Source organism: Crocodylus porosus, unplaced genomic scaffold, assembly GCF_001723895.1.
Source record: "Crocodylus porosus isolate Cpor-Errol unplaced genomic scaffold, CroPor_comp1, whole genome shotgun sequence".
Lineage (NCBI taxonomy): Eukaryota > Metazoa > Chordata > Crocodylia > Crocodylidae > Crocodylus > Crocodylus porosus.
Window position 1 is genome coordinate 57,263,243 of NW_017728931.1, and position 23,710 is coordinate 57,286,952.

At 42.0% G+C, this 23,710-nt stretch overlaps 2 protein-coding genes across 8 annotated transcripts in view; both read left to right on the top strand.

Annotated features, from left to right (window-relative positions):
• The window catches only part of TMPO (thymopoietin), a 38,969-nt gene extending 36,882 nt beyond the window's left edge, over window positions 1-2,087 (top strand). For all 7 annotated transcript variants that reach the window (XM_019545102.1, XM_019545101.1, XM_019545106.1 and 4 more), the window contains one exon: window positions 218-2,087. In XM_019545102.1, coding sequence (XP_019400647.1) covers window positions 218-530 — 313 coding nt within the window. In that variant the 3' untranslated portion in view covers window positions 531-2,087. The remainder of the gene's footprint in view (window positions 1-217) is intronic.
• A 7,206-nt stretch (window positions 2,088-9,293) lies between these two features.
• Window positions 9,294-21,787, top strand: SLC25A3 (solute carrier family 25 member 3). The gene is made up of 8 exons (XM_019545112.1): window positions 9,294-9,391; window positions 9,528-9,681; window positions 15,551-15,675; window positions 19,053-19,232; window positions 19,380-19,561; window positions 20,358-20,530; window positions 21,259-21,369; window positions 21,450-21,787. Exons 2-8 carry the CDS (start codon window positions 9,534-9,536, stop codon window positions 21,608-21,610), a joined length of 1,080 nt encoding a protein of 359 aa, XP_019400657.1. The 5' UTR covers window positions 9,294-9,391; window positions 9,528-9,533; the 3' UTR covers window positions 21,611-21,787.
• Window positions 21,788-23,710: the final 1,923 nt, after the last annotated feature.

The window sequence follows — 23,710 nt, forward strand, 5'->3', positions numbered from 1 at the left end:
TCCCCGTACACAATTTGTGAAAGTATAACTAGATATGTAGCAGTAATAGCTATGCTTAACCTTTTTAAAACTGTACCTGAAATGTATATCTTTTATTAAAACCTTTTGATCCTTAATCATTTTTTTTTTTTTTTTCCTTAAAGATAAAAATCTCCTTATACGGTTTGACATTACTCACGTAACTACTGTGTAATTGATTATTCTTTTTCATTAACAGTGCTAGTTGTCGCAGACCAATCAAAGGAGCTGCTAGCCGGCCTATCGAGTTCAGTGACTTCAGAGTGGAGGAAAGCTTTTCATCTAAATATGTTCCAAAATACGGTCTCTCAACAGACATGAAGTCAGAGAAAGCAACGACTAAAAAAGAACGTTCCATTCCCATGTGGATAAAAATTCTTCTGTTTGTTGTTGTTTCAGTCTTCCTGTTTTTGGTCTATCAAACTATGGAAACCAACCAAGGAAATCCTTTTTCTAAGTATCTTATGAGTGCCTATGAGGCAGATAGTGATAGTGTGGCACAGCCAGATTGATCTCCTCCTTTTAATTGTAATGAACTCTGCCCTCTCCATCGGCTCAAGGACTGCTTAAATAATATGATTGCAACTTGATAAATTGAATAATGAAGTGAAAAATAAGACAATATAAATGGACATCAGTAATTTGTTCTGGACTTTGGACTAGTAGGAGATTACTTTTGTGCCATATAAGTAACATTTTTTAGATCTTGAACTTTTTGTAGGCTTTATTTTTTTAATGTGGACATCGTTAAATTCATTTTTGAGAAACTGTATATTTGTTTTTTTGCAAACTTGGAAGCTGAGAAGGGCAAAATGTAGTAAAATGTGAAGCTGTGTTTAATCTCAATTTGTAGAGAAAAGAGGTTGTACTTTTTCTGCTATGCAGTTTGGGCAAGGAATGAGACAACACAAGTAATAAAGAGAAATGCATTTTGTTGTAATAGTATAGCTGACTATCATGCTTTGTAGAAAAAAGTACAATAATCTTTTTTTCTGTAGAGTATTGTAACATTTTAGTATATGTAACTAAACCTGTTGTATACATTTCTGTAAGTCTTAGTATCATTGTCTTAGTAACTTCCTTTAAGCATAACATCAACTTTTAATTGTAGCCTTTCATTTTAGTGCTAATATACTGTTGTAGGAATCTAATTACATATCTAATTGGCAATATGTCTTTATAGAACAACTTATTTATTAGTAATATGCGTGATAATAAAATTTGCATCAAATATAATTTGCTACCAAAATATTTTTGGGTCATTTTTTTGTTTGAAGGACTCAAATTCTAAAGCACTATTCCAAATCCTTTTTACTCCAGCATAACTAAGACAGCAGACAAAACTACTTCAGGGCCTTTTTTTTAACCTGAGTCTTTCCCACACCGCTTAATATGATATTTGTTGTGGATGTTCATGTAAAGATATGTAATGTCTCTTCCTCTTGGAAATTCTGTATTTCATGAAGTTTCATTTTAATTATGTGAAGAGGGCATTTTTTTTTAATTAAATTTAATTGAGTTTAAAATTACCTGTCTTGAGTGCAGTTGGTTGGCTTCCTTCCCATCCTTGATGGAAACATGCCAAAATATTTTAAAGTTGTATAAAGTTGAGTAGGCAGCTGATTTTCATCCCAATCAATGAAGAGTAAAACACAGTGAATGTATAAAATTGGTGCACTTAAGTCTTATGCATAAATGTGTTTTTTATATTGCATATTCTATACACAACTACAGTAATTGCACTTTAAGTGCTATTTCATTATGAAAAAGCTGGGGATATTAGCTAATGTAATCAAGTGTTTTGTTTTTTACTTTTAGATCCACTTTGCTATATTTAGACCATAGACATTCTTATGGGATGCTTTTACTCTCTGCATTTGTAAGGCAACTTTGACTGTTTGGTAGCAAAGCAATAGGGGTTTTTTTTTCTGGTTAAGACTAAAGCATTTATCCTTTGTTTTTTTTCCTCATAACCCAAATAGGTAATTTGTTTACTCTCTAGAAAACTGTAACAGAAAATGTTCACTTATTTGTGTCAAAATGTGGAAAAATAAAGATAATGTAGTGTGTGTTTGTTTCTTATGAAAATAGCATGAAAAGGACAATCCATTTTCCAACAGTATTCCTCATGGAGTTTGGGTAAGATGGAAAGAACAACTCAAATTAGTATTCAGTGGCAAAAGTTTAGATGGGATTATTGTCTTTTTAGGACAGTACGCTAGTGGATTTGTATAGCAATCAACCTGGTTCAGTGAAACTGCCCAGTAAGCAGTGTTTTCATCAACAAGAGAACTACAAATTGGAACAAGGTAGGGGCATCAAAAAGGGTGAGTCTCACAACCCTTATTTGCAACCTAAATGCCCCTACCTTGTTTCAGTTTTTAGTTCTCCTTGTTGATGTCTTTTTACACATCTGTTTCCCAAGTCCAGATAACCTGCAGCTCCCCCATGCCAAGTTCAAGCATCTAAGACTCACTCCCTCCTGGGTTTGTGGTTTTGTTTTGTTTTGTTTTTTGGTTGGCGGGGGGGGCGGCATCTCCAGCTTGCCCCCTGCTGAGTCCAACTGGCCTCTTGTTATCTTTTGCTAGTAAATTTCAACATCTCAATTTGTTCAGCTATTGTTTCTTATTGACTTAGTGTTTTTGGGTGCCTATACATATGTAGGGAGCTGGGGAATCTAGTTCATCAGAGCAGAGTTAATCTGCTGAACATGTTCCAGCAGACTCTAGTGTCATGTGTATCAGCATTCCTGTGCTGAAAAATGGTGGTGGGGCACTTTGAACTATAGCTGATACATGTGATGCTCAGGTACTTTTTAATCAATGTGGCTTGCTAGTTAAATCACACACCTCCACATGCATACCTCCCACTGTAGAAATACCCTTTGGCTCCCTGCCTCTTCTTATTGGGTCGTCTTGTGGTCAGTGAAGCCTCCTTAGTTGACCAATAATTGGGTCATGCTAGATGGTAGTTATAAATTCCTATGCAACTCTGATCTCCTTTCTTCTACCCGATTGCTGCTCAGTTTTCTGCTTCCTGCCCTACCTGCCACTTGCTGCCAGTTCCCTCCCCAAACAGGCTGTCTGTGCCACTTGACACCCATACTGCAAGTTAGCCACCCCTGTCTTAGAAATAATTCCTTCCTCCCTCTTCTCAATAGCTTATTTTGGCTAGTTTGGTTAACGTGGTTCAACTGAACTGTAATTTCACAAAATATCCTTTTTAAAAAAAAAAAAACCCAAAAACTTTCTGCTATTCATGCTTGATTATTTTATATCCAAAAAAAACCCTAGTAAAATGTGACACAGCCAAGAACAGTACAATATGAATGCCACGCATGCCTTCAAAAGTCTTCAGTATACCAAACTACATGCACTTGACCTAATGTTACAGGTTGTAATAGTCATTGCATGCTTTTTCTTGGTATTAATTTTGTCAGTGTATATAATACAAACCAAATTTTAGTGGATAAAATCTATAGTTTAAACATCAAATTGCATGCCTCAATTCCATGTATAAATATGAAATTATATCACTGAACTAAAGTTAGTTTCCTGGAATATACAGTGTTTTACTTGGCTGCCTTTTACGAGATGTGAGTTATCCCTGGGCAAAATTATTCTGTTTTCCAGGAGTGCTTCCTGTAATTAATTGAATGGATATATTTTCTATCCCTATTTTTCCACTGGATCAGGGCTGTCCAACTTCTAACTGGCTGGGGGCCCCCAGCTAATGTGAGCGAGAGCCCCTGGGGCATCTCCTGCTGCACTGCATGTACAGGTGGCTTTCCCTCTTCTGCCTCTACAGCTGTATCACATGCGTGGGTGGGCTGCCCACTTCTCTCTGCTGGACATGTGGGTGGACCCACTTTAGTGCTGTGGCCATGGGCTGGCTCCCTTAGTGCTCTGCCCTGCCCTTTACCCTGGGACATGGGCTGGCAGAGAAAGCTGGAAGGGGTGGTGGAGAGCCAATAGCTCCAGCTACTATTGTGGGGGGCGGGGCAGCAGTTGAGTAGGAGCCGCAGCTTAACCTTTTGCATGCTGAGGCCCACAAGTTACCAACTGGACAATTGATGATAAGCATATGGGGCATATATCGTAGTTTAGCAGGCAGTATGTTTGCTTGATTGTTTCCAGATTTTAACATGAAGTGAAAATTTCGGGATTTGTACATGCCCTTAAACTGGGATTAGTGAAAATTAACCATTCTTTGGGAGTATTTGTAATAGTGTTGAGTAGAATATGTAACAGTAGATGCATCTGCACATGCATTTTAAAGTAGAGTTGACTAACTGGCTCCACAGTAAAGCATCACTGTCTACATGTGTCAGTATTAGGACTCAGGAAATGAACTCTGTCTTAAGTGTACTGTTGGGGGCAGTGATTGGGACTGCAGTGGTCTGAGTCAGGGTGGAGCAGCCACAGGCTGGCAACAGGCTCAGAGGAGTTAGCCACATGGCCCTGCAGTTTCAGCACTCGTGCCCCAGGCAGGCCCTCCACCTCCTGATGCTGCTACTCAGAGCCTGGGCCTGACCTCAGAGCTTACTGCGCTGGAGTTTATTTCTGGTGGGATGCATTGTAATCAATAATCTTTATCATTTTCCCTTTTTAAAATACTATCTTGTATTTCTACTAGTTTATAAAATCAAAACAAACCAAATGAAAATCAAGTCAGCAGATCTAAGGAACTGAGTAAACTTTACAAAAATCATAAAAGGTCTAGTGTTCTCCTAATGTTAGTGTTATTACCTTTTCTTTTGTATTACATGGCAGCTTGAATAATATATATGTGTGTGTGTGTGTATTCAACTTATTTCTGAGGATCTTGGGAGTCCCTGCAATTTAATATTAGTACAACAAAGCACTTATTTAATGAACTCAGCAGGACAGTTGTGTGTCAGAGTTCCACGTAAAAGCTCGTTCCTGTGAAGTAAAGAATGTGTATTTAATTTCACGATGACTAAATGCACCCAGTCATACCCTGTGAGGTCTGGAGTACTGTTTTGTACTCTTGTGATTCTTAACTCTGGAGCTCAAACTTTCAGTGGATGTACCATCTAGACATTCCCACATGTCCCCCCAGTTGCATTAACTACAACCATCATTTTAAACTAGTGGGGGAAAGTTAATATGGCAGACTATAGAGGGTGACAGGTGTTTTGCACTGCTTGCAACTGATTGGTCTACTCCAAATTAGTCCCTTTCTCCAAAATAGAAAAAAGAAAGCCAGCATTGGTTGTCTTGTCATCCATTTGATCATTGGCTTTTGTTGACTACAATTTGAGAGTTGCTGTCCTGAGCTATGTATGATTGCTCCTCCTTCCACTGGAATTGCTTAAACATAATCTCAATTCTTAATCTCAAATAGTAAATAGTTTATAAAAATCCAGAGACATCAAAATAGCAAAGAAAATGGTCTCTCATATGTACAGATTAATTACTGAACTGTTTATTTGGTACTGTAGAAAGGCAGGACTTACAATTTCAGGCTTTAATAGTAGTTCATAATTTTATCTGATGCTGACCTGAGACCCTGATTCTGTGAAGATGTGTAAAGTTAACATGCTTTTGAAGCTGTTCTCACCCTCTTCCCACCTTCACATGAGTTCAGATATGGTTTTTCCTGTGGGCCTTGGATGTCACTTGTACAAAAAGGTGGTAAGTGTAATAGGTATATTTATTTGTCTTACAAACATAACCACAAGTATTAATTTCCTTTTAAAAAAGTCTGACTCCTCTACTCTTTTTGAGTAAGAATCTTTGCTATAGTATCCTCCCAAGTAAAAAAGATCTTACTCTTTACTCTTTTTGACACCTTCCAAACCTCTCCCTCAGCCTGGCTCCACTTATGCCCCCACTTCCTAGCATGCCAAAGTTACTCTTTTTCTTGGTCTGTCCTTATCGAACCACCTCTTTTTATTTATTTTTTTTTTACACAAAACTGTGAAAGAGTTTAGTATTAAAAAAAAAAAAAAAATTAAGGACACGCTACCAAGTTCAGCAAAATTGGTAATTTATTTCTAACATACGCTGATACTTTTTTTACTTTGGATTTCACAAATTGCACATTCTCTACTCCTCTATAATCAATTAGATTTCATAGACATTAGGGCTGGAAGGGACCTTGGAAGATCATCAGGTCCAGGGCCCTGCCCCAGGGGCAGGAAGTCGGCTAGGGTCAAAGGTTCCCAGCAAGATAAGCATCTAAACATTTCTTAAAAGAGTCCAAAGTAGGTGCTTGCACCACCTCTGGGGGGAGTCTGTTCCAGGCCTTGGGGGCTCAGACACTAAAGAAGTTTTTCCTTATGTACTTACGGCAACTTTCTACATATACAAAGGTATTGCCATGAGCCAGAGGGGCAAAATGATTTTTTTTAAATTAGAACACAACTCAGTAGAAAATGTTATGATTGCTACAAAATGTCTTTTATGGTTCAGTTTATAATTGCAGCTTTTGCATGAGGCGTAGTTAGGAATTATTAGACAACTTCTGGGGTGTATGAGTAAAAGCATCAACAATTCTCTTTTGGATAAAACCTTTCCAGAGTACTTTGACTTCAAGAGAATAAAACAGAACAAAGATTAGGTTAGACATTACTGTATTATGTACCGAGAAACGAAACAGCCTGATCTATTTTAAACCTTGCTATCTGAATTCTGATGCAGCTTCTTATCCTGCCATACCTTGCTGAACTATGTAAAAAATGCACCTCTTTCAGCTGACATTCTCAGTGTCTGGGAGCCTGCCAAATCTGGTTTACTGATGACAGGCTTGGCATTGCCACATGGTTTCAGCAAGGCTGTCACATGTATGATATCTTGATCATGTAATATAGTGTGAACTTACCTGATTGAACTTTGTGCATTAAATACAATGTTGAGAGTCAAGTTCTAAGGTCAGTGCACAGCTCAGGTAACTTGGTTGTAGTTTCACTGAAACCCATTAAATGAAGGGACTTTAATTTGGAGATCCTGATGAAGGGATCTATGCACTTACAATAAAGCTGTGTTATTGCTTTTATGTCTGACATGCTGACCCCTCTGTGCCAAGGAATAGTTAGGGTTTCCACCAACTTTGTCACACACTATCTCTTTACATATGATGCCAGGCAGTCCCTGTGATGCATAAATGTATGTAAAATGATAATATTTACAAAAGTTATCTTTTCCCATAACACTCCAACTTTCACTCCTGCAAGCACACAGTCCTCAGTCATGCAGAATTTTTATCCCCTGATCAAACCATGATGTATATGTCTGGCCCGGAGCTTTGGGTGAGCATAAATGAGACTACTCTATGGTATACACCCCATACTTCCAACTCTGCACCTCCCTGCCCAACTTTGTGTGCCTTTATTTGAAAACTCTGATATATGTGGCTTGTTACAGGCTGTTAAGGGACTGTGTGAGAGCTAGGACCAGGTCTTTGTTTTTGGTCTTTTGTTTCATCCAGGGTGACCAACGTGCAGCATGGGTGCTGCTAGTGGCAAGTGCAGCCTGTGTGCCACATGGCAGATTGGAAAGGGGACAGGCAGCAGAGCGGCAAATACAGCAGGAAGAAAAAAGCGAAGTGGTAAACTGGTCAGGGAGCACAAGGCTAGGAGCAGAGTAGCAGAACAGGCAGGAGAAGGGGTTCAGAGTGACACTTGGGGCCAATGCAGAGCTAATTTGTGGTACATGTGCCAAAACGGTTGGCCTCAATAGGTTTAGCTCGTTAGACCACATTGCCTCTTATAGTACTGAGGCTAGTGAGAAGCCCTTGTTTGAGGTTACAGGTAATGTTGGTGTTCAAGAACCACTGTAGATTCAAGGTACTTAGCAATCCCTTTATGTAATAAATGGTTACAAAATTGTTGAGTAACCAAACATAAGCTTCTCCCCAGACTTCCAGTCTTTGTAGCTACACCACTTAAATTTGCCAATACCTATACTCCAAGTCTTAGGAAATGTTTAATTTGCAGGCAGCTGATTGTTCAGATACTTGTGGCAGTGCTAGTACCATTACTATTAGTTTGGCCATAGCTGTGTACCTCAGCTCTTCCACAGAAACCAAGGTTATCTATTACTGTAGCATTTCCATATCCAGGAGGGGAACAACCTTCTCGAGGAAAATCAAGAAGCCAATTTTGGAAAATATTAATTTTATATTGTGTATTATATTCAAGGTTATTATTGCAAAGGCTAGACACTTATGATTTTTTCAACTGTCAGGCGTGATTTTCCTTTTACGTTTCAGTTTGGGATTGGGGTACTAGACAGTATCGGGCCATGGAGGTCCACAAAACCTAACTCTGAGAACAATCTGTATTCTAAAGAGTCTACGTGAATAGGGGCTACTTTGGCCAGCAACCCAAAAACTGGTTTGGGAAACATGATCTTTTATAGATCAACTTGTTTAAGAATGAGGAAGGGTAAAAACTATCAGCGTAAGATCTTTTTTTTTAAAAACAAACAGGAGGGAACATCATGTATTATTCAAGCTCTCAGCTCACACAGCTGAAGCTCAGTGCTGTAGACTGGGCTTTTCTCTGATGAGGATGAAAGAGTTGCTCCCCAAACCATGTGAAGTCGTGGGTGCTGAAAGGGAGTGAACAGGGAACAACCAGGGTTTTCCCTACCCTTCATCTCAGTTGCAGTCTCCAGCATTTAAGGGCCAGGACTGTCAGATTCAGAGGTTTGATCCCTCACTCCCCTGCTCAATAGCTACTGATGCCCCTTTCCTCCGATCATTTTTCCAACCTCTTTCTTCTCTTTGCATGGTAACGTGTTTGCATGCCCGTGCCCTTAGACAAGCCTTCGGCCTACACCAGTGGTTCTCGAATCTCGTTGGTTTTGGACCGGAGGCTCCTTCAGAGTGCCAGCTCTTCACTGTCACTGTTTTTGACCACAGACAAAGGCTAGATTAAGTCTCCTTTTGCAACGAAGTCACAGCAACCCACAGGGGTTCGGGAGGGTTTAAGCACCGGGAAGCCCAGGTGCAACCTCTGGGTTTTCCCTTGTGGATGCATCATCTCAGGCCCCTAAGGGTGCCCCGGCCGCGGGCTGAGGACGAGTGGGACAGCAGGCCCGCTCCAGAGCCAGGCGCCTCCGCCTGCCCTTGTACCAAAGGGAAAGTCACTGACAGTCTCCCCCCTCCCCCCAGAGCCTCGGGCGGGTGGAGGGAGGAGCGCGCAGGCGCCGAAGGAGGAAGCCCTTTGGTCTCCGTGACGTCAGAGCGGGAACGCCTGTCCGCGGGGCTTCTCCACCAATCGTGTGGCTGCTTGTTGGCCGGTCACCCCGCCCGCTGCGTCGGCGAAGGACAAAGTGAGTGAGCGGGGGCGCTGCCCGGCCTCTGAGCAGAGTTGCGGGCGGAGCGGCTGGAGCCATCTTAGGAGGTGAGGAGCCGGCCGGCACAGCGGCCTCCCCCGTCCCCTCCTTCACCACGGCCGGCGCTGTTTGTCCCGCCGCGGCGGGCTGAAGGGCGATGTCTCCTGCCGGCCTCGCTCACCCGCTTTTCCCTCCCTCCTCCAGGTCGCCATGTTTTCGTCCCTTGCGCCGCTCGCCCGGGCCAACCCTTTCCATGCGCCCCACCTGCAGCTGGTCCAGGACGGTGTGAGGCGGCGGCCGGAGCAGTCCGAGACAACCAGCACCCCGAGGCGCCTCGCGGCCGCCTCCCCCGCCGAAGGTAAGAGGCTGGGTAGCTGGCTCGAGGGTGGTGAAGGGCGCGGGGCGGGGTGGCCCCGGCTCGACGCCACCGGCTGCGGCCGCCCCAGGCTTGTTGCTAGCTCCTGGTGCGCCGGTCACCTTGGGCTGCGGGGCCCGCGCGGCCTCACCCCCCTTCCCGTGATGGAGTCGAGCCCCGTAGTGAAGGCTTGCTCCTTCCTCGCCTGCTACGCCTCACGACGCAGCCTCAAAGTGCTTGCCGAGGTTACAGGAGCCGCCAGGGCCTCCTTCGTCCTTGGCATGTGCCTAGGTCGGAAGGGAAGGGAGCCGGCATCTGAGCAGGCTGTGACGGTTCCCCCCCCCCCCTTGCCCTGAGGAAGAGGAAGCTTCTTGCTGGGAGGAGCAGCCAATGGGAGTAGAGTTAGCTTCTGTTGAAAAGTCCTCTCCTAACTCCTTTTGAAAGGTTTACCAACTTGTGGGGCACTAAAACGTGTGCTAGACATGGTGAGGACTTGAGGAATGAGCTGCAAGTATTTCTGCAAATAATCCAGCCAGTTTCTAGGCCTTTTACAGGCTAGTTTTGCCCAGAGTTGCTATCTTGGTTGTATATGCTTATGTGCAGAAAGGAGGCTTCAGCTATTCCTCAAAAGGTGATCATAAGTTCTCCTATGGCACTTAACCTGTTGCATACTATACAAAATCTTGTGGAAAAAGGATTTCCACGCTTCACATAAATGAAGCAATGTAAATAATAGTGGCTTTCCCAAGGTCACTGAAAGTCACCAGTAGAGAACAGATTTCAGTTTCCTGAATCTGGTCCAGGGCACCAGCTTATTTTTTATCAAGACCTTTTTTTGAAGGTTAGAGGCAACAGGGTTATGCAAAATATGATCTTTAGCCCGTTCACCTGAATTAAAGCGAGAAGGGTAAAAGATTGGGATACCTTCAGTAACTGAAGGACATGTTTTGTTTTTGCCTAGATAATAAACATGCCTATCAGATTCTTTCCTGTTGTGTTAATTCAGTGTGACTTCAATTGGTTTCCCCAAATAATATGTACTTTTAACTGATTCTTTCATATAATGGAGACTTTGGCCTCTTTCTAAGAATCTGTTTAATGTAGTTTTAGATGATGGGTGACCCCAATGATCTTATCCTTAATGTTAATTGAACATGGTGAATGTTTTAATATTTCTTGAGGAGCACACTGGAAACTACTTGATATTCTACTCCTTTGAATCTTTAATTGTGTGCCACCCCCCCCTTCCCCCTTAGTTTATTTTAATGCTTATCACAAAGGGATTGGAGGTACTGAGTAAACTAACTAGCATGATTTAATTAAAGAAGTCTTCCAAGAGGTAAGATGCTTCTGAAGGCATTGTTTAGCTCTTTTAGCTCAGAATAAATAAACTTTAAAAATAAGTGAAGCTTTATTAATAAAACACCTTGAATGCAACTGCAAACTGACATTATTAGTGATACTGATAGTCTGTCACTAAACAAGGTGGCAGAAATGGTTGATTTAAATCAGATTAATTCTTATTTTGCATTAATGAGCTTTCTCTTGTTAGTGTAGACATTTAATGCAACCTGAAGTGGTAATGAATGCAGCCTTTGCTGCACTTGGTGCTCCCTTTCTATAACTAGACAACCCTGTCTATATACCAGTGCTTCCCAACCTCTTCCTAAGCATGACCCTGCTTCTTATGATCCTACTTCTTATCACTCTAACCTCTGTGGAATGGCTTCTCACTCCCAACCTGCAGCCTCCCACCACCACCCCTTGCCATCTCTTGCTACCTCCCCCAGTCCTGCCAGAGGGGGCCAGGGCCTGCTGCTCTCTGTCCCCTCCCCCTTAGGAGCGCCCATGGACAGCACAGCCAGAGTGGAGCCTGGAGGGGGAGAGGACTGCCTGCTGCCTCCCGCCTCCATGGTCTAGCAGGTGGGACCCGGTGCACTAGGGTGGGGAAGCTTGGTGGTGCTGCTGTTGAGAGCCCCACTCTGCCATGGCGAGGCACCCCCTGCCTAGTGCAGAGTTGTGCCCTGCACTGCTGCTGGGCAGGCAGCTGGCACCTTGCTATGGTGACCCCAACTAGTATGAGGCTTGTGGCACTGAGCCTCCCTGCCCCCATGCACAAATCTGGGGGCGCATGCCCCCCCATGCCTTCTTCCCCAGGAGTACATGCAGTATTGGGAGCCAGCCCCTTTGCTGCCCCTTGGATAAGTCCCCCATGGTTACATCCTGCTACACCAGCTGGGCCCCACATTCCAGTCCAAGGCCCAATGTACCAGCTTGGCTGGGCAGCACTCCCAGCCCTCCCTTCCTTGCTGTTGGGGCCTCATTCTGTCCCCCCTGGCTTATTTGGAGGAAACTGCAGAAGCTGGTCGTCTTGCTGCCTGGCTACCCTGTGCATGCAGGTACATGTGGCACCTTCTGCCTAATCACCCTTCCTTTGCTTCTCCCACCTCCCCCCAACCCCTTGCCAGTTGGAACTCTGCAAGCCTTCAAGGGGAGCCTGCCATTTCCTTTTTTTTTATTTTCCTTTAAAGGAGAAAATCTGGTTGGTCTTTGCAACCCCATTTTTTTACCATTGCAGCCTCAGCTGAGTTGAGGTTGGGAGCCACTGGTCTATAAACTTAAGCAGTTGAAGATCTTGGGTTGTTTGTTAATTTGTTTTAAAGTGGTGAATCACTTTCTTGATTTCTAGTAAAGTTTGGATAGAGATTGTGAGGATTTGGTTTAATGTAAAAGATTTTTGTAATGTTAATGTGTTTAAAAATGCAATTTTACATTTTAAACCTTGTATTTAAGCAAAGAATTATTAAACCAGGAAGTTCTCTTCACTGGTTTTGCATCTTCTAGGCCTTTAGAACTTAGATTTGCTCCTCTTCCTTTACTCTTACTTGGTTGGAGTAAGAAAAGCTTTTCTGGCACTAAGTTTCACAGCTGATGTACTGATGCTTGTAGAATGCAGGTACTCCATTATAAAGATTTCTAAATACTTAATGCAGCACATCATCGTCCCTTTATTGATAGAAGTCTGAGGCAGATTTTTTCCTAATATCTTAATTGACTAAAAGTTCAATAATAATTTGAGGGCTCATTCTGCACAACATCTGACTAAATTAAGACTATGGTAGGCTAAGATCTGGATGCAACTTGAACCTAGTCTTCAAAAGGGCTTATTAAAGAAATCGTAACTTAAAGTGTTTGGTTTATATCTAACCTCTGCTTCTCTTGGAAGTCTTGCATTAAGAACCCAAGCTCAATATTTTAGTCTGCAGGTACTTATAACATATTAGTAATTTACAGGATGACACTCTCTCTAGTTGTCTACAGCCTATCACATGAACAGTTATTAGTAAAATACCCGACAGGCTAAAAACTGCACTTGAATTCATTAATTTAAGTTTGCAGTACTCCAACTTGCGATACCATATAGACTGGGGTGAGCAAAACGTGGTCCACTAGGCCATTCTATCTGGCCCGTGGGGCCCCTAAAAATTTAGAAAATTTAATATTAATCTGCCCTGTCATGCAGCCCTCGATGGCTTGCCAAAACTCAGTAAGCGGCCCTCTGCCCAAAATAATTGCCTGCTCCTGACATAGACTTTAACAGAGAAATCTCCTCATCCTAACAGGAGACTGAACATGTTCTTGTATAAATAGGGACCTACCTAAATCATGGCAGAAGCATTCTTTTCATCCTGCAGCCCCCTGCTGCTGATTGGTGATGTGGCCCTAGCTGTCTCCCATCACTGATTGGCCAACGGGCCTTGGCAGCTGGTGGTTGGTTGCTGATTGCAGTTTTTGCCTCCCAGCTAGCATATTTTAAATGGTGTTTTTTTCTGCCTGGCCAGTCAGCAAGAAGTGGGGGCCACTAGGGCTCCTTGGCCAATTGGGGTGGGGGGGGAAGGTGCAGTGAAAAGGTCAAGATTAAAGATGCTGCTGCACAGTGCAGTTCTGCAAATTTAGGTAGGTCCCTATGCATAAGGCTGCATCTTAAATATTAGAGTTTGGCAGTGTACTGCAGATCTTGATTTGGTAGATGCTAACTTGCTACAGGAATAAAGCCAATATTGGAAGCCTCTGACCTCACTATCAAGGCAAAGGAGTAAAGCTGCCTCAGTTGTTGGGAAGGTAATAACTGGGGGTTCCTACCAGTATGCTTGCTCTGTCATACACTGAGGAACATCTTTGGACTGCTTTGGCTTACTGAGAACTCTCAAATGAAGTGATTTGAAATAAGGATTTTCTCAGTTTTGTTGTTCTTTATTTGATTCCACATGGCAACTCTGGTTCTGAACAGAATGGTAACTGGCCCAGTTTAAACGCAGCTTAATGGTATAAAGGTGTTGCAGGACACCATGTAAACTGTCTTTAAATCAGATCAGCTTAAGCTGCTTCCTTGAATTGGCATCAGTTCAACAGATTCAACTTTTAAAATTAATTTTTTTAAGTTACTTCTGAGTGAAGATTTATTGCAACAGTAGAAGTTTATGGAGTGCCCTCCATGGAGCGCTTGCTCAAGACCACTGCAGCCTTGTCTGGTCTCCAAGTGTTCCCCAAAGACAGTCCTAGTGTTGCCTATAGAGGTGGAGGGAGCCCAGGCTCCTTCCCACTAAGACCCTGGCCTTTCAGTCCTCCTAATCCTCATTCCCTGGTGCCCAGACCCAAGTTTCTAGCATGCAGGGACTTTGCCTCTTGTTCGGGAGATTCAGTGCAACCTGAAGTTTCAAGAAGCTAGCAACCAGACAGCTCTGCTTCAATGAAGGCATTTGTTCGGACAAATAGTTCAGCAGTTCCTCTATCCTCAGTCCAATTCATAAAGCAGAGCATCTCTAAACATTGCACTACTGTTACCTTCCCAGTCTCTCCAGGCCCTGAGCCCCCTCTCGTATCTGGTTGCAGATCCCCCTTCAGGGACCTAACATGATCTTGCTTACTCAACTCTCTCTCTCTCTCTCTTTTTTTTTTTTTTAACGCTGATTTCATTCAGCTCTTTCTGCCTTCAGAATTAAGATCTTTCTATAACAGAAATGAATTGCATTTTGTGGTAATGCAGCTTTGTTCAGTGGGCACTCCTGCATTTTATACCTGGCCTGGCTTTACCCTATACAGGTACCCTTATCTGTAATGGTACTGGTTTAATGCTGTACTTAATCCACTACAATTTTGCCCAGGAGGTTTAAGCCCTACTAATTGCCCTTCACTACGTAACTTTTCTTAAATTACATTCTTAAATGAGTTTGAAATTTACACTGGGACCTAGATAAGTCTTTAAGACCAGATATGGGAAGTCTACAAGCTGAAACTTTGAACCAAATAGTTTTTCAAGGAACCAGCTTTTGTCAGGATTCCAGCACTCATTCAAGCTGGCAGGTCTAGATTGAGCTCTAGAGATCAGTACCAAGGCAAGGAGGAAATAACCGCATTATGAGTGATGGAGTAACCAACTAGTGTGTCATGGGGTAGTGACCCTATCAAATGCTTTCAAGAGACTAATATTGGGGATTGATCATAAACGTGGTATTAGTTCATATCCTTTATTTGCTTCTACAGTTAAGTATGCAAACTTTTTTTTTTCTTTTTAATTAACTAGAACAATACAGCTGTGCATATGGTTCAGGCAGATTCTTTATGCTGTGTGGCCTTGGTGGAATTATTAGCTGTGGCACAACACATACAGGCTTGGTTCCCCTAGACTTGGTTAAATGCAGAATCCAGGTTTGTTCTGCATGTTGCAATGTGGTGAAATTCATAAAGCATGATTAAAGTGTGGCACAGTCTACTAACAAGCTAGAGGCATAAATTTATGTAATAGCCAACACTTTCTGGAGCAGTGCATGAGGCTTTTGTATAAGCATGGTGTGTCTTTTTTTTGCTGCAGAAGAATACAGTTGTGAATATGGCTCGCTCAAGTTTTATGCTCTCTGTGGCTTTGGTGGGGTCCTAAGTTGTGGCCTGACACACACTGGAGTCGTACCTCTGGATTTAGTGAAATGCCGTATCCAGGTTTGTAACTTCATCTTCACTTAGTCCAGTATGTCATGAATTAATAATGATGTGCTAGTTTTAACAACTTCAAGTAGAAGGCAGAAGTGATCACATCTGAATTTTACCTCTTTTGGATTAGGTAAACAGTTAATGGATTGATTCAAACTTCCAAGAGAAGCAGATCCCTTAATGACCTGGCAAACTCTGCTTTTGACTAAAATAAATCAAGACTGAAACACTGTTTCATTATACTACAGTTACGTGTAAACATTAAATGCAGCTGAAATGTCCATCTGAGTATTAAAGGAGGCAGCTAATAGTTTGCCATAAACTTACTAGTTTTATGACCGAATAGGGCAAATCCCTTTAGGGATAGGAGTAATGTACTAGGAATCTTATTCAAGATAACGTCATAGCGATAGTCATCTTAACTATGATTGAAGTACAGGTTTTTTGGTGATACTGTTTGTTGGACCAATTTTATAGCTAGAGACACTAGACAAGACTTCTGGCCCAAAATGCCCTTCTGAAAGCTTGTCTAACATCTCTCCCAATTATATGGGTTGTTCAAAACCCACCAAAAAAACCCTTTTTGCATATTTCCTAGACTCATGGCTACAACAGTGCTCTAATTCTACTAGATATGATATGCATGTCTGTTAGAAGAAATTAACACTGAAGCTGTGTATTGCATGGATTTGGGACTGGATTTTTAAATTGAGTCTTCCAGCAATACTGTGGTAGCTAAACCTTGGAATTGAGTTACCAGCTAGAGGTTGTGTGGTTACATTTTTCCTGTAGTCAAAATAGCTATTTTAATTTAAGTACTAAAGCATTAGTTAAGTTTGGAGTGCTCATTGCATGTGAATTCAGGAAAAAGTCTAAAATAGCCATGATGAATTTACCATTACATAAAGCACCCATGGGTCTGTTCAGTTAAAGCGGCAGCAGGCAAAATACGGTCTATGGGCTGGTTTGGGCCTGTGGCATGATTCTGTCCAGTCCTACATAGCTCAGACATGGGAGAGAGCCTGAGCCATGGTGTATGTGGCTGGTACTGCGGCTCCCAGGTGTGGAGGTGCAGCCTGCCTGTTCCTGCATGTGGTGCAGGCACGTTAGGAGCTGAAGTACACAGGATGGAGTGGGGGTGGCTTGACGTGGCTTCCTGGCAGGCTTCCCCCCTGCCACTGCTTGGGTACAGGCAGATGCCCTGCTGCTGCCAACAATATATCTCAGTCCTGCTGCCCTGCACTCACTGCTGGGAGGGGCAGATAGAGGGGGTTGGGTGGGCAGGGTCTCCATGGAGACTGGCCTGGGAGCTCTGTGGGCAAGGTGCACTCAGCTGAGTGAATGTTGTCATGGTGCCATGATCCCTGGCTTTGGCTCTACCCACCCATTCTGCTTCCTACCTTCCTGCAGCCCCATCCCATCCTCCTGGCCAAGTGGACCCTGCCTTTGGGGGTCTCAGGCCAGTCTCCACTGAGATCATGCGTGCCCATGCCTGCTTCATCCAGCACCCCCAGCATTGGGTGTAGGATGGATGGGCCTGAGGTTGGATAGGATAAATTGGCATCTCCCTGTCTCTTCTTCCTCCCCCCGGCCCATGCTGAGTAGCGTAAACCACTGTGACAGGGCTGAGCCTGGGTCAGACCCTGCTTCCCCACCCACTCCTACCCCACCCCCAACCCTCAAGAATTCACCAAACTCCTTAAGTAGCTCTCCAGCCCAAATACTTACCCATCCTTGTGTTAAAGAATCATCTTTCAGGAGAGAGGCAAATTCAAATGCACTTGTTACTTGCTAGAAATGTTATGTTAGTAAGCAGTGTCACTTCAAACCTGGCTAACTTCTGTGGTAGCAAAAACCTTTTTGGTGGGGTGGAGGTCACTGGGAAGAACAAAAAATGTGCCAGTGAAACTGCTGGGGTTCATTCTTAGCTGCATTTTTCTTTCAGAAATTCCTCTTAACCTTGAAATTTTTGTCAAGGATTCTTTCCATTATGAAATGAAAGCTTAGCTGATCAGAATGCAATGTGTTTAAATGTGAATTACTTTGACCGCTTGGTCAAAGTAAACATTTCTACGGTAACAAAACTGTAGCTTGAAATTTAAATACTACTTTTAGCACAAGTAGATTTATGCTTTTTTTTAAATATTTAAAAGTGAAGCTAATTCTATGCTCTTCAAATGTCCCCCAAAATGAAACTGTAGCCCCCTAAAATTCTTAATGAACTTGAAGCTAAAGCATATTTGAGAATCCTAAGGCACAGACATTAAACAGTAGTTTAATTGAAGTCTGCTTCTGATATTGGAGTGAGCAGTTCTAGGTGCTACGTTGGGTAGGTGACCTCTTGCTGTAGGTTGGAATGATCCTCTTTGGGTCAGAGGTGGGAGCCACCAGGAACTGGCCTGCTTTTGGTAACTGTCCCTGCAGAGACAAGGGCTGTAGAATGCCTACCCCTGCTCTAATGCTTCCTGCCACTTCTGTGGTTTTCAAATGATATTTCAGATTTAAATAATCTCATTGCCATTAGTCTCTAGTAAAAGAAGGGGATGTTAGCTGCCTGAAAAATACACGGTAAACTAAATTAAACAAACTTTCCTTTTCAAATTGAATCAATGATGTATTGTAGTCATACCAATTGTAATGGTCCTTTGTAATATTGAGGAAACACCAGATTAATTTTAAAAAATGCAGCTTAGATAAGGAATCAACTCAAATCCACTGTCATATTGCAAGTATTATCTTGTTCGTGCAGGAAGTAAGATGGGGAAACGTAAGACCTGGACAAGTTTGTAGTAAGAGGGTGATTGAGGATTAGAAAGTATAGGCTCAAGAATACTCAAACTTCACTATTTCTAGAACAGTTCCTGAAACAAAACTAGTAACTGACACCTTTTCAGCTGCTGAGTATTACACCAAGGTAAGTTTTTTGGGGCCTGATCTCTACTTAAAGCTTGTGTCAGTCTTATCTTTCAGCTAAACAAAACTGCCTGACACAACGATTACATCCAAGCCTTTTTGTGTGCATTTGGATGAGCTGATGTAACTTATGGCTGTGAGTTGAGAAACTGGTGTTATCATGGAAGTGTTAACTATTGCTTAAAACCCAACCAAAAAAACCCCACAACTTCTAAATGTTGTGGTCAGCAAAACCCTCTTAGTGCATACTATCAGATTGATAAATTTATTAACTTTTAAGGTGACGTCAGCCTCTGTTATTAAGCCTGCATACATAAAGATCAGCCATTGACAAATTCCTGCCCTCCCCCCCTTAATTTAGTTGATAAACTATTTGTACCAAGGAGCTACAAGAAAGAGTTGAATATTTTTTATTTAAAGGCCCTTCCCCACCACGGTGTATACCAAATAATTAACTCTCTGTTCTTACTTAGGTGGATCCACAAAAATATAAAAATATCTTCAATGGATTCTCAGTTACAATTAAAGAAGATGGTGTTCGTGGTTTGGCTAAGGGATGGGCTCCAACCTTTTTTGGCTACTCCATGCAAGGGCTTTGCAAATTTGGTTTCTATGAAGTCTTCAAAATCCTGTATGGTAACCTTCTAGGAGAGGTAAGTTTTAAGTTCTCTAATGCATAATTGAAACCTATTTAGTATATAATGTGGTAGTGTAGCAATCTTGTAACTGTACAATGGAAATACTAAATTCAGTCTGAGAGCATCTATTAGTTACATTTCTTGGTTTGATTCCTATTGTAGGAAAATGCTTATTTGTGGCGTACGTCGCTATACTTGGCTGCATCTGCTAGTGCAGAGTTTTTTGCTGATATTGCTCTAGCTCCAATGGAAGCTGCTAAAGTTCGTATTCAGACACAGCCTGGATATGCTAACACTCTGAGACAAGCGGCTCCAAAAATGTATGCAGAAGAAGGTCTCTGGGCGTAAGTATTAACTCTTTCCTCCAGACTTTTTTTAAGATTTTGAACCTTGCCTTGGCCAAAGTAGTGGCTATGGCTTAAGTTGGATCATTAATGCCTTTCATGTCTGTATACAGTGTAACCACAATATTGAAAGATGACTGAATTTATGTGAAATCATCGTTTGTACTAAAACTTGGGCTGTGAAAATACTTTAAGCAACATGCTCCTTAGATCCATCTTTGTGGATATCTCTTGGGCTGAGTTCTGTTTGGTAACTCTCGGTTTCTGGCAGTTCCAGTCAAGTGATATTCGGCAACTTTTTTGGTTGTACAGTCAAAGGTGCTTGAGTCATTGGCATGTGAGAGCAATATACCTGCATGTTAGTCTCCAGTGTTCTGATAGAAGTGACTGTAGTTCTACATGTCGTTTCTCACTATCAGGACTTGGCTGGTATGCAGACACAAATATTCAATGGGCAACTGTAACAAGTGCCACACTTCTGTAATCACTGTTTCTATCTATACATACTTAATTTTATATGTTAATCTTCGAGATAAGCATTTGAGAGCCAATAAAGTGAACAGGTCAGTTTAATGTCTGCCTTAATGTATAGGCAAAAGCCAGAAATACTTAACCTTGTAAGCCAACACCAAAGGCTACATCTTACTAAACCTAACAGTAGGCTAACTCCAAGTATATGAGTAGCTGAGATTAGAAAGCTTGAGGAAATTCTAGTTTACTCTTGTGTTTATATGGAATACATTTCTATTACAAATTTGAAAGTGCTATAGCCTAACTTGACCTCTTCAATTTTAAGTTTCTATAAAGGTGTTGCCCCACTATGGATGAGGCAGATTCCATACACAATGATGAAATTTGCCTGCTTTGAACGTACAGTTGAAGCTCTCTACAAGTATGTGGTTCCCAAGCCCCGGAGTGAATGTTCAAAGGCAGAACAGCTGGTGGTCACATTTATTGCTGGCTATATTGGTAAGGAAGTATCCAAATAATGATAACTTCAGAAATGTTGGAGCATTTAATATCGTGTCTAGAGCAGTAACTTTTAACTTTTTTTCAAATGGAGGTGGAGACCCCTTTGAATTGTAAGTGTGGGTAGTCGCATACTTTTGATCGTAGTCATCTTTTGCGAACCCCCAGGAGTCTGCGGACCACAGGTTGGAAAAGCTGTAGACCAGTGCTTTCCAAAGGGCTACCAGAATCGAACCAAAACTAAAACTGTTCAGGGTTATGAAAGGAATGAGTGGCTAAATGGCTTGCCTACTCTGACAAGTTTTAAAGGATCTCTAAAATCTGATAAGCTGTGGGTGTGAAATGCAACTTGTTTAACTTCAGATCAGGAAGAGTATGGCTCACTCTACCAAGGCCAGCAGCAGGGCTTACAGGGGGAATAGGCTACTGAGCCTTAAACTTCTTATTGGAATTATATTTCTTACCTGGAAATGAGGGTTACAGACTAGCCCCACTCCTTTAGAGCTAACTAGGTTGTACAAAGAACGCAGGCTTGCTATCTGCTGGAATGCTCTAATTGAGGCTTGTATGACTGTAAACTGTTTTACTAAAGCCATGCAAAAGCAGGTTCCACTGTAGGATTTGAGTACATTGTAGCCACAGTCTCTTGTGCAGCAAGAATTTTGGCTCTAGTGCTTTTCCTGCCTTGGTTACCCGAAGAGTTTTACTAATAAGATTTCTTCTTTCAGCTGGTGTCTTCTGTGCCATTGTTTCTCATCCTGCTGATTCTGTAGTGTCAGTGTTGAATAAGGAAAAGGGCAGTTCTGCCTCACAAGTGCTTGTGAGGCTTGGGTTCAAAGGTAAGGATCTTATTCTTTTAAATCTTATTTAATGGGAGGGGTGAACTTTTCTAGTTCCTAATGTTTGCTTTACTCAACAGGTGTATGGAAGGGTCTCTTTGCCCGTATTATCATGATTGGTACCCTGACTGCACTACAGTGGTTCATCTATGACTCTGTGAAGGTTTATTTCAAACTTCCTCGCCCACCTCCACCTGAAATGCCAGAGTCTCTGAAGAAGAAGCTTGGTTTGACTGAATAGATGAATAACGGACTAACCTAACCAGCGACTAGTTTCTTGAAATTTTTATATTTGACCATGTAGGACACTGAAGTTCTGTATTTCATGTAATTATTGGCTGTGCCCTTCTCTCACGTGAGGGTTCAAAAACGTCTTTCACTGTCATTATTTGAAATAAACAAGAACTAGAGCAACTAGTGTCATTTGGTATTGCATGCAAACTTTCCTTTTTGTAAAAGTACTTTTCAGGAGCAGACACTTTGACTTCTTCCTGATGGTTAAGTTTAGGAATTCTTCATGAAAGGCTCCATCTTGCACTTCAAGGAAGGCCTCAAAGTCTCTTGCACCATCTAAAGGCCCTGGTCACGTCTCAACATAGATGCAGTTTGGAGTACAGAGATGACACTCTTTTCTACCATTTTGTGTTTTGCTTTTTTGGCAGCTGTATTCGAAATACTTTCATGAACCAAGTATTTAGTTTGAAAGAAGCTTGGTGTATTTTGGAATAGCCAGTATTCCTGAAGGTTTGAATAAGTTGGCTGGGGAGGGGTGGAATTGCACAGCATGAAAAAACCGTGCAGGCTCTTGCTTTACGCTGGCAGCAGGAAAAGGTGATGTAAAGTGACCATATAGGTAGCACCTGCTGGCTAGATTTTGCTTGTTGTCATTGGGTTTCTTTTTTCTTGTTCAGTGTCCCAAAGAATCTGGTCCCTAGCTTTGTAGCTGTATTGTGGATCTAAGCATTAGCATCACTTTTTTTTCATAATAGGACAAACTAATGGTGGGGTTTTTGTTTTGTTTTGGGGAGCACATTAAAAGCTGTTTCTGACTGCTAATGTTCTTTTGGCAGAAGCTTTGAAGTAGTATAAAACATGGTTTAGCACTGAAATCCTCTTCAAGTTTCCAAAGACTTAGTTCTTGTTTAAGTAACATAGCTGTAGCTCAGCACAAGCTAGGTTGTTGCCCTCAGTATGTATGAACACGGGGCTGATGTACCCTGCCTTTGTTACAAAAAGTCAATAGTTACAGCATGCTTATTTAAATACTTGACCTACTAAGCATAAAGGAATAGACTTGCAATGGGCAGGGAAGAGATTTGGACAACATATTTCTTATGCTGGAGTTGATGAAAGACTGTTTATGACACTACTTCTGCTCATTCATGGCTTAGCACTATGGCCATGGTAACATAAAGCAAAGTTACTGGAGAAAGTCCCAAAGTACTTGATTTGTTTGCTTTTAAATGCATGAAGCCTCACTCAACTGTAATGAGAACTCGGAAGAAAGCCACCTGGGTTGGGAGGATTTAAGTGCTGCTTTGACCAGTTGGTAGCCTGGAAGAATGCTCATTGGAAAAATACCTGCTTGGATATTTTTGCCTTTTCAGTAACTGGGCTCAATGCATCAGAAGTCTGAATATCTTCAGCTTGTCCCTTTTGGTTCCATTTACAACTCTTTAATATCCAAACATCTCTTTCTGCTTGGGGTAGTCTTGTGTTAGAGGCCTTCAGCTTGGAAAGGGGATAGTTTTTAAGATCTTTCAGGCTAACAAAAAAACTGGTAAAATAGCTCTGTTAAGACTTTTCTACTTTTATTAGTGTTCTGTCTGCTACTTAAAAAGCAGATTTCACTCTGTTAGGAAATTTTTGGGGGGTTGAGAGTGATCAGTACGTGCTAACAAACAATGATTTCAAGACAGGTCTATTTTGTACAGCTACCTTTGGTGTGGACTTTCACTTGAGGTGTAAGTATATGCTTCTTACTTGAACTGCATGTATGAAGTGAAAAGCTTGTTAAGGTATCTAATAAAAACCATGGAAGGCTCTTCCCATCTCTTAAATGGAACCTGAGGATCTTGACACAATCAAATTTAGCTTTCTACTCTCTAAACTGAAATTGTTTTGAACAAAAACCACCCGTAATTAACATCTTACTGTAGATGTTTCTTTCTAGAGATATTCAAGACCATGAAAGAGGCTGATACTCCTTAATATATGTAAACCTGAGACTTTGGAAAACAATGATCCTCACCAGTGAATTTACCTTTGTTTGCCTTTTGATTTTATTCTAGAAGTGGTTTGTAGAATGGCGTTTTGATCATGGGAGGCAGGGGAGGCGGGA

Coding starts and splice junctions, on each gene's coding strand:
- SLC25A3 (XM_019545112.1), top strand. CDS start 9,534: ATGTTTTCGTCCCTTGCGCCGCTCGCCCGGGCCAACCCTTTCCATGCG. Junction 15,676..19,052: donor TAGTGAAATGCCGTATCCAG/GTTTGTAACTTC, acceptor GTTCTTACTTAG/GTGGATCCACAAAAATATAA. Junction 19,562..20,357: donor GCAGAAGAAGGTCTCTGGGC/GTAAGTATTAAC, acceptor TTCAATTTTAAG/TTTCTATAAAGGTGTTGCCC.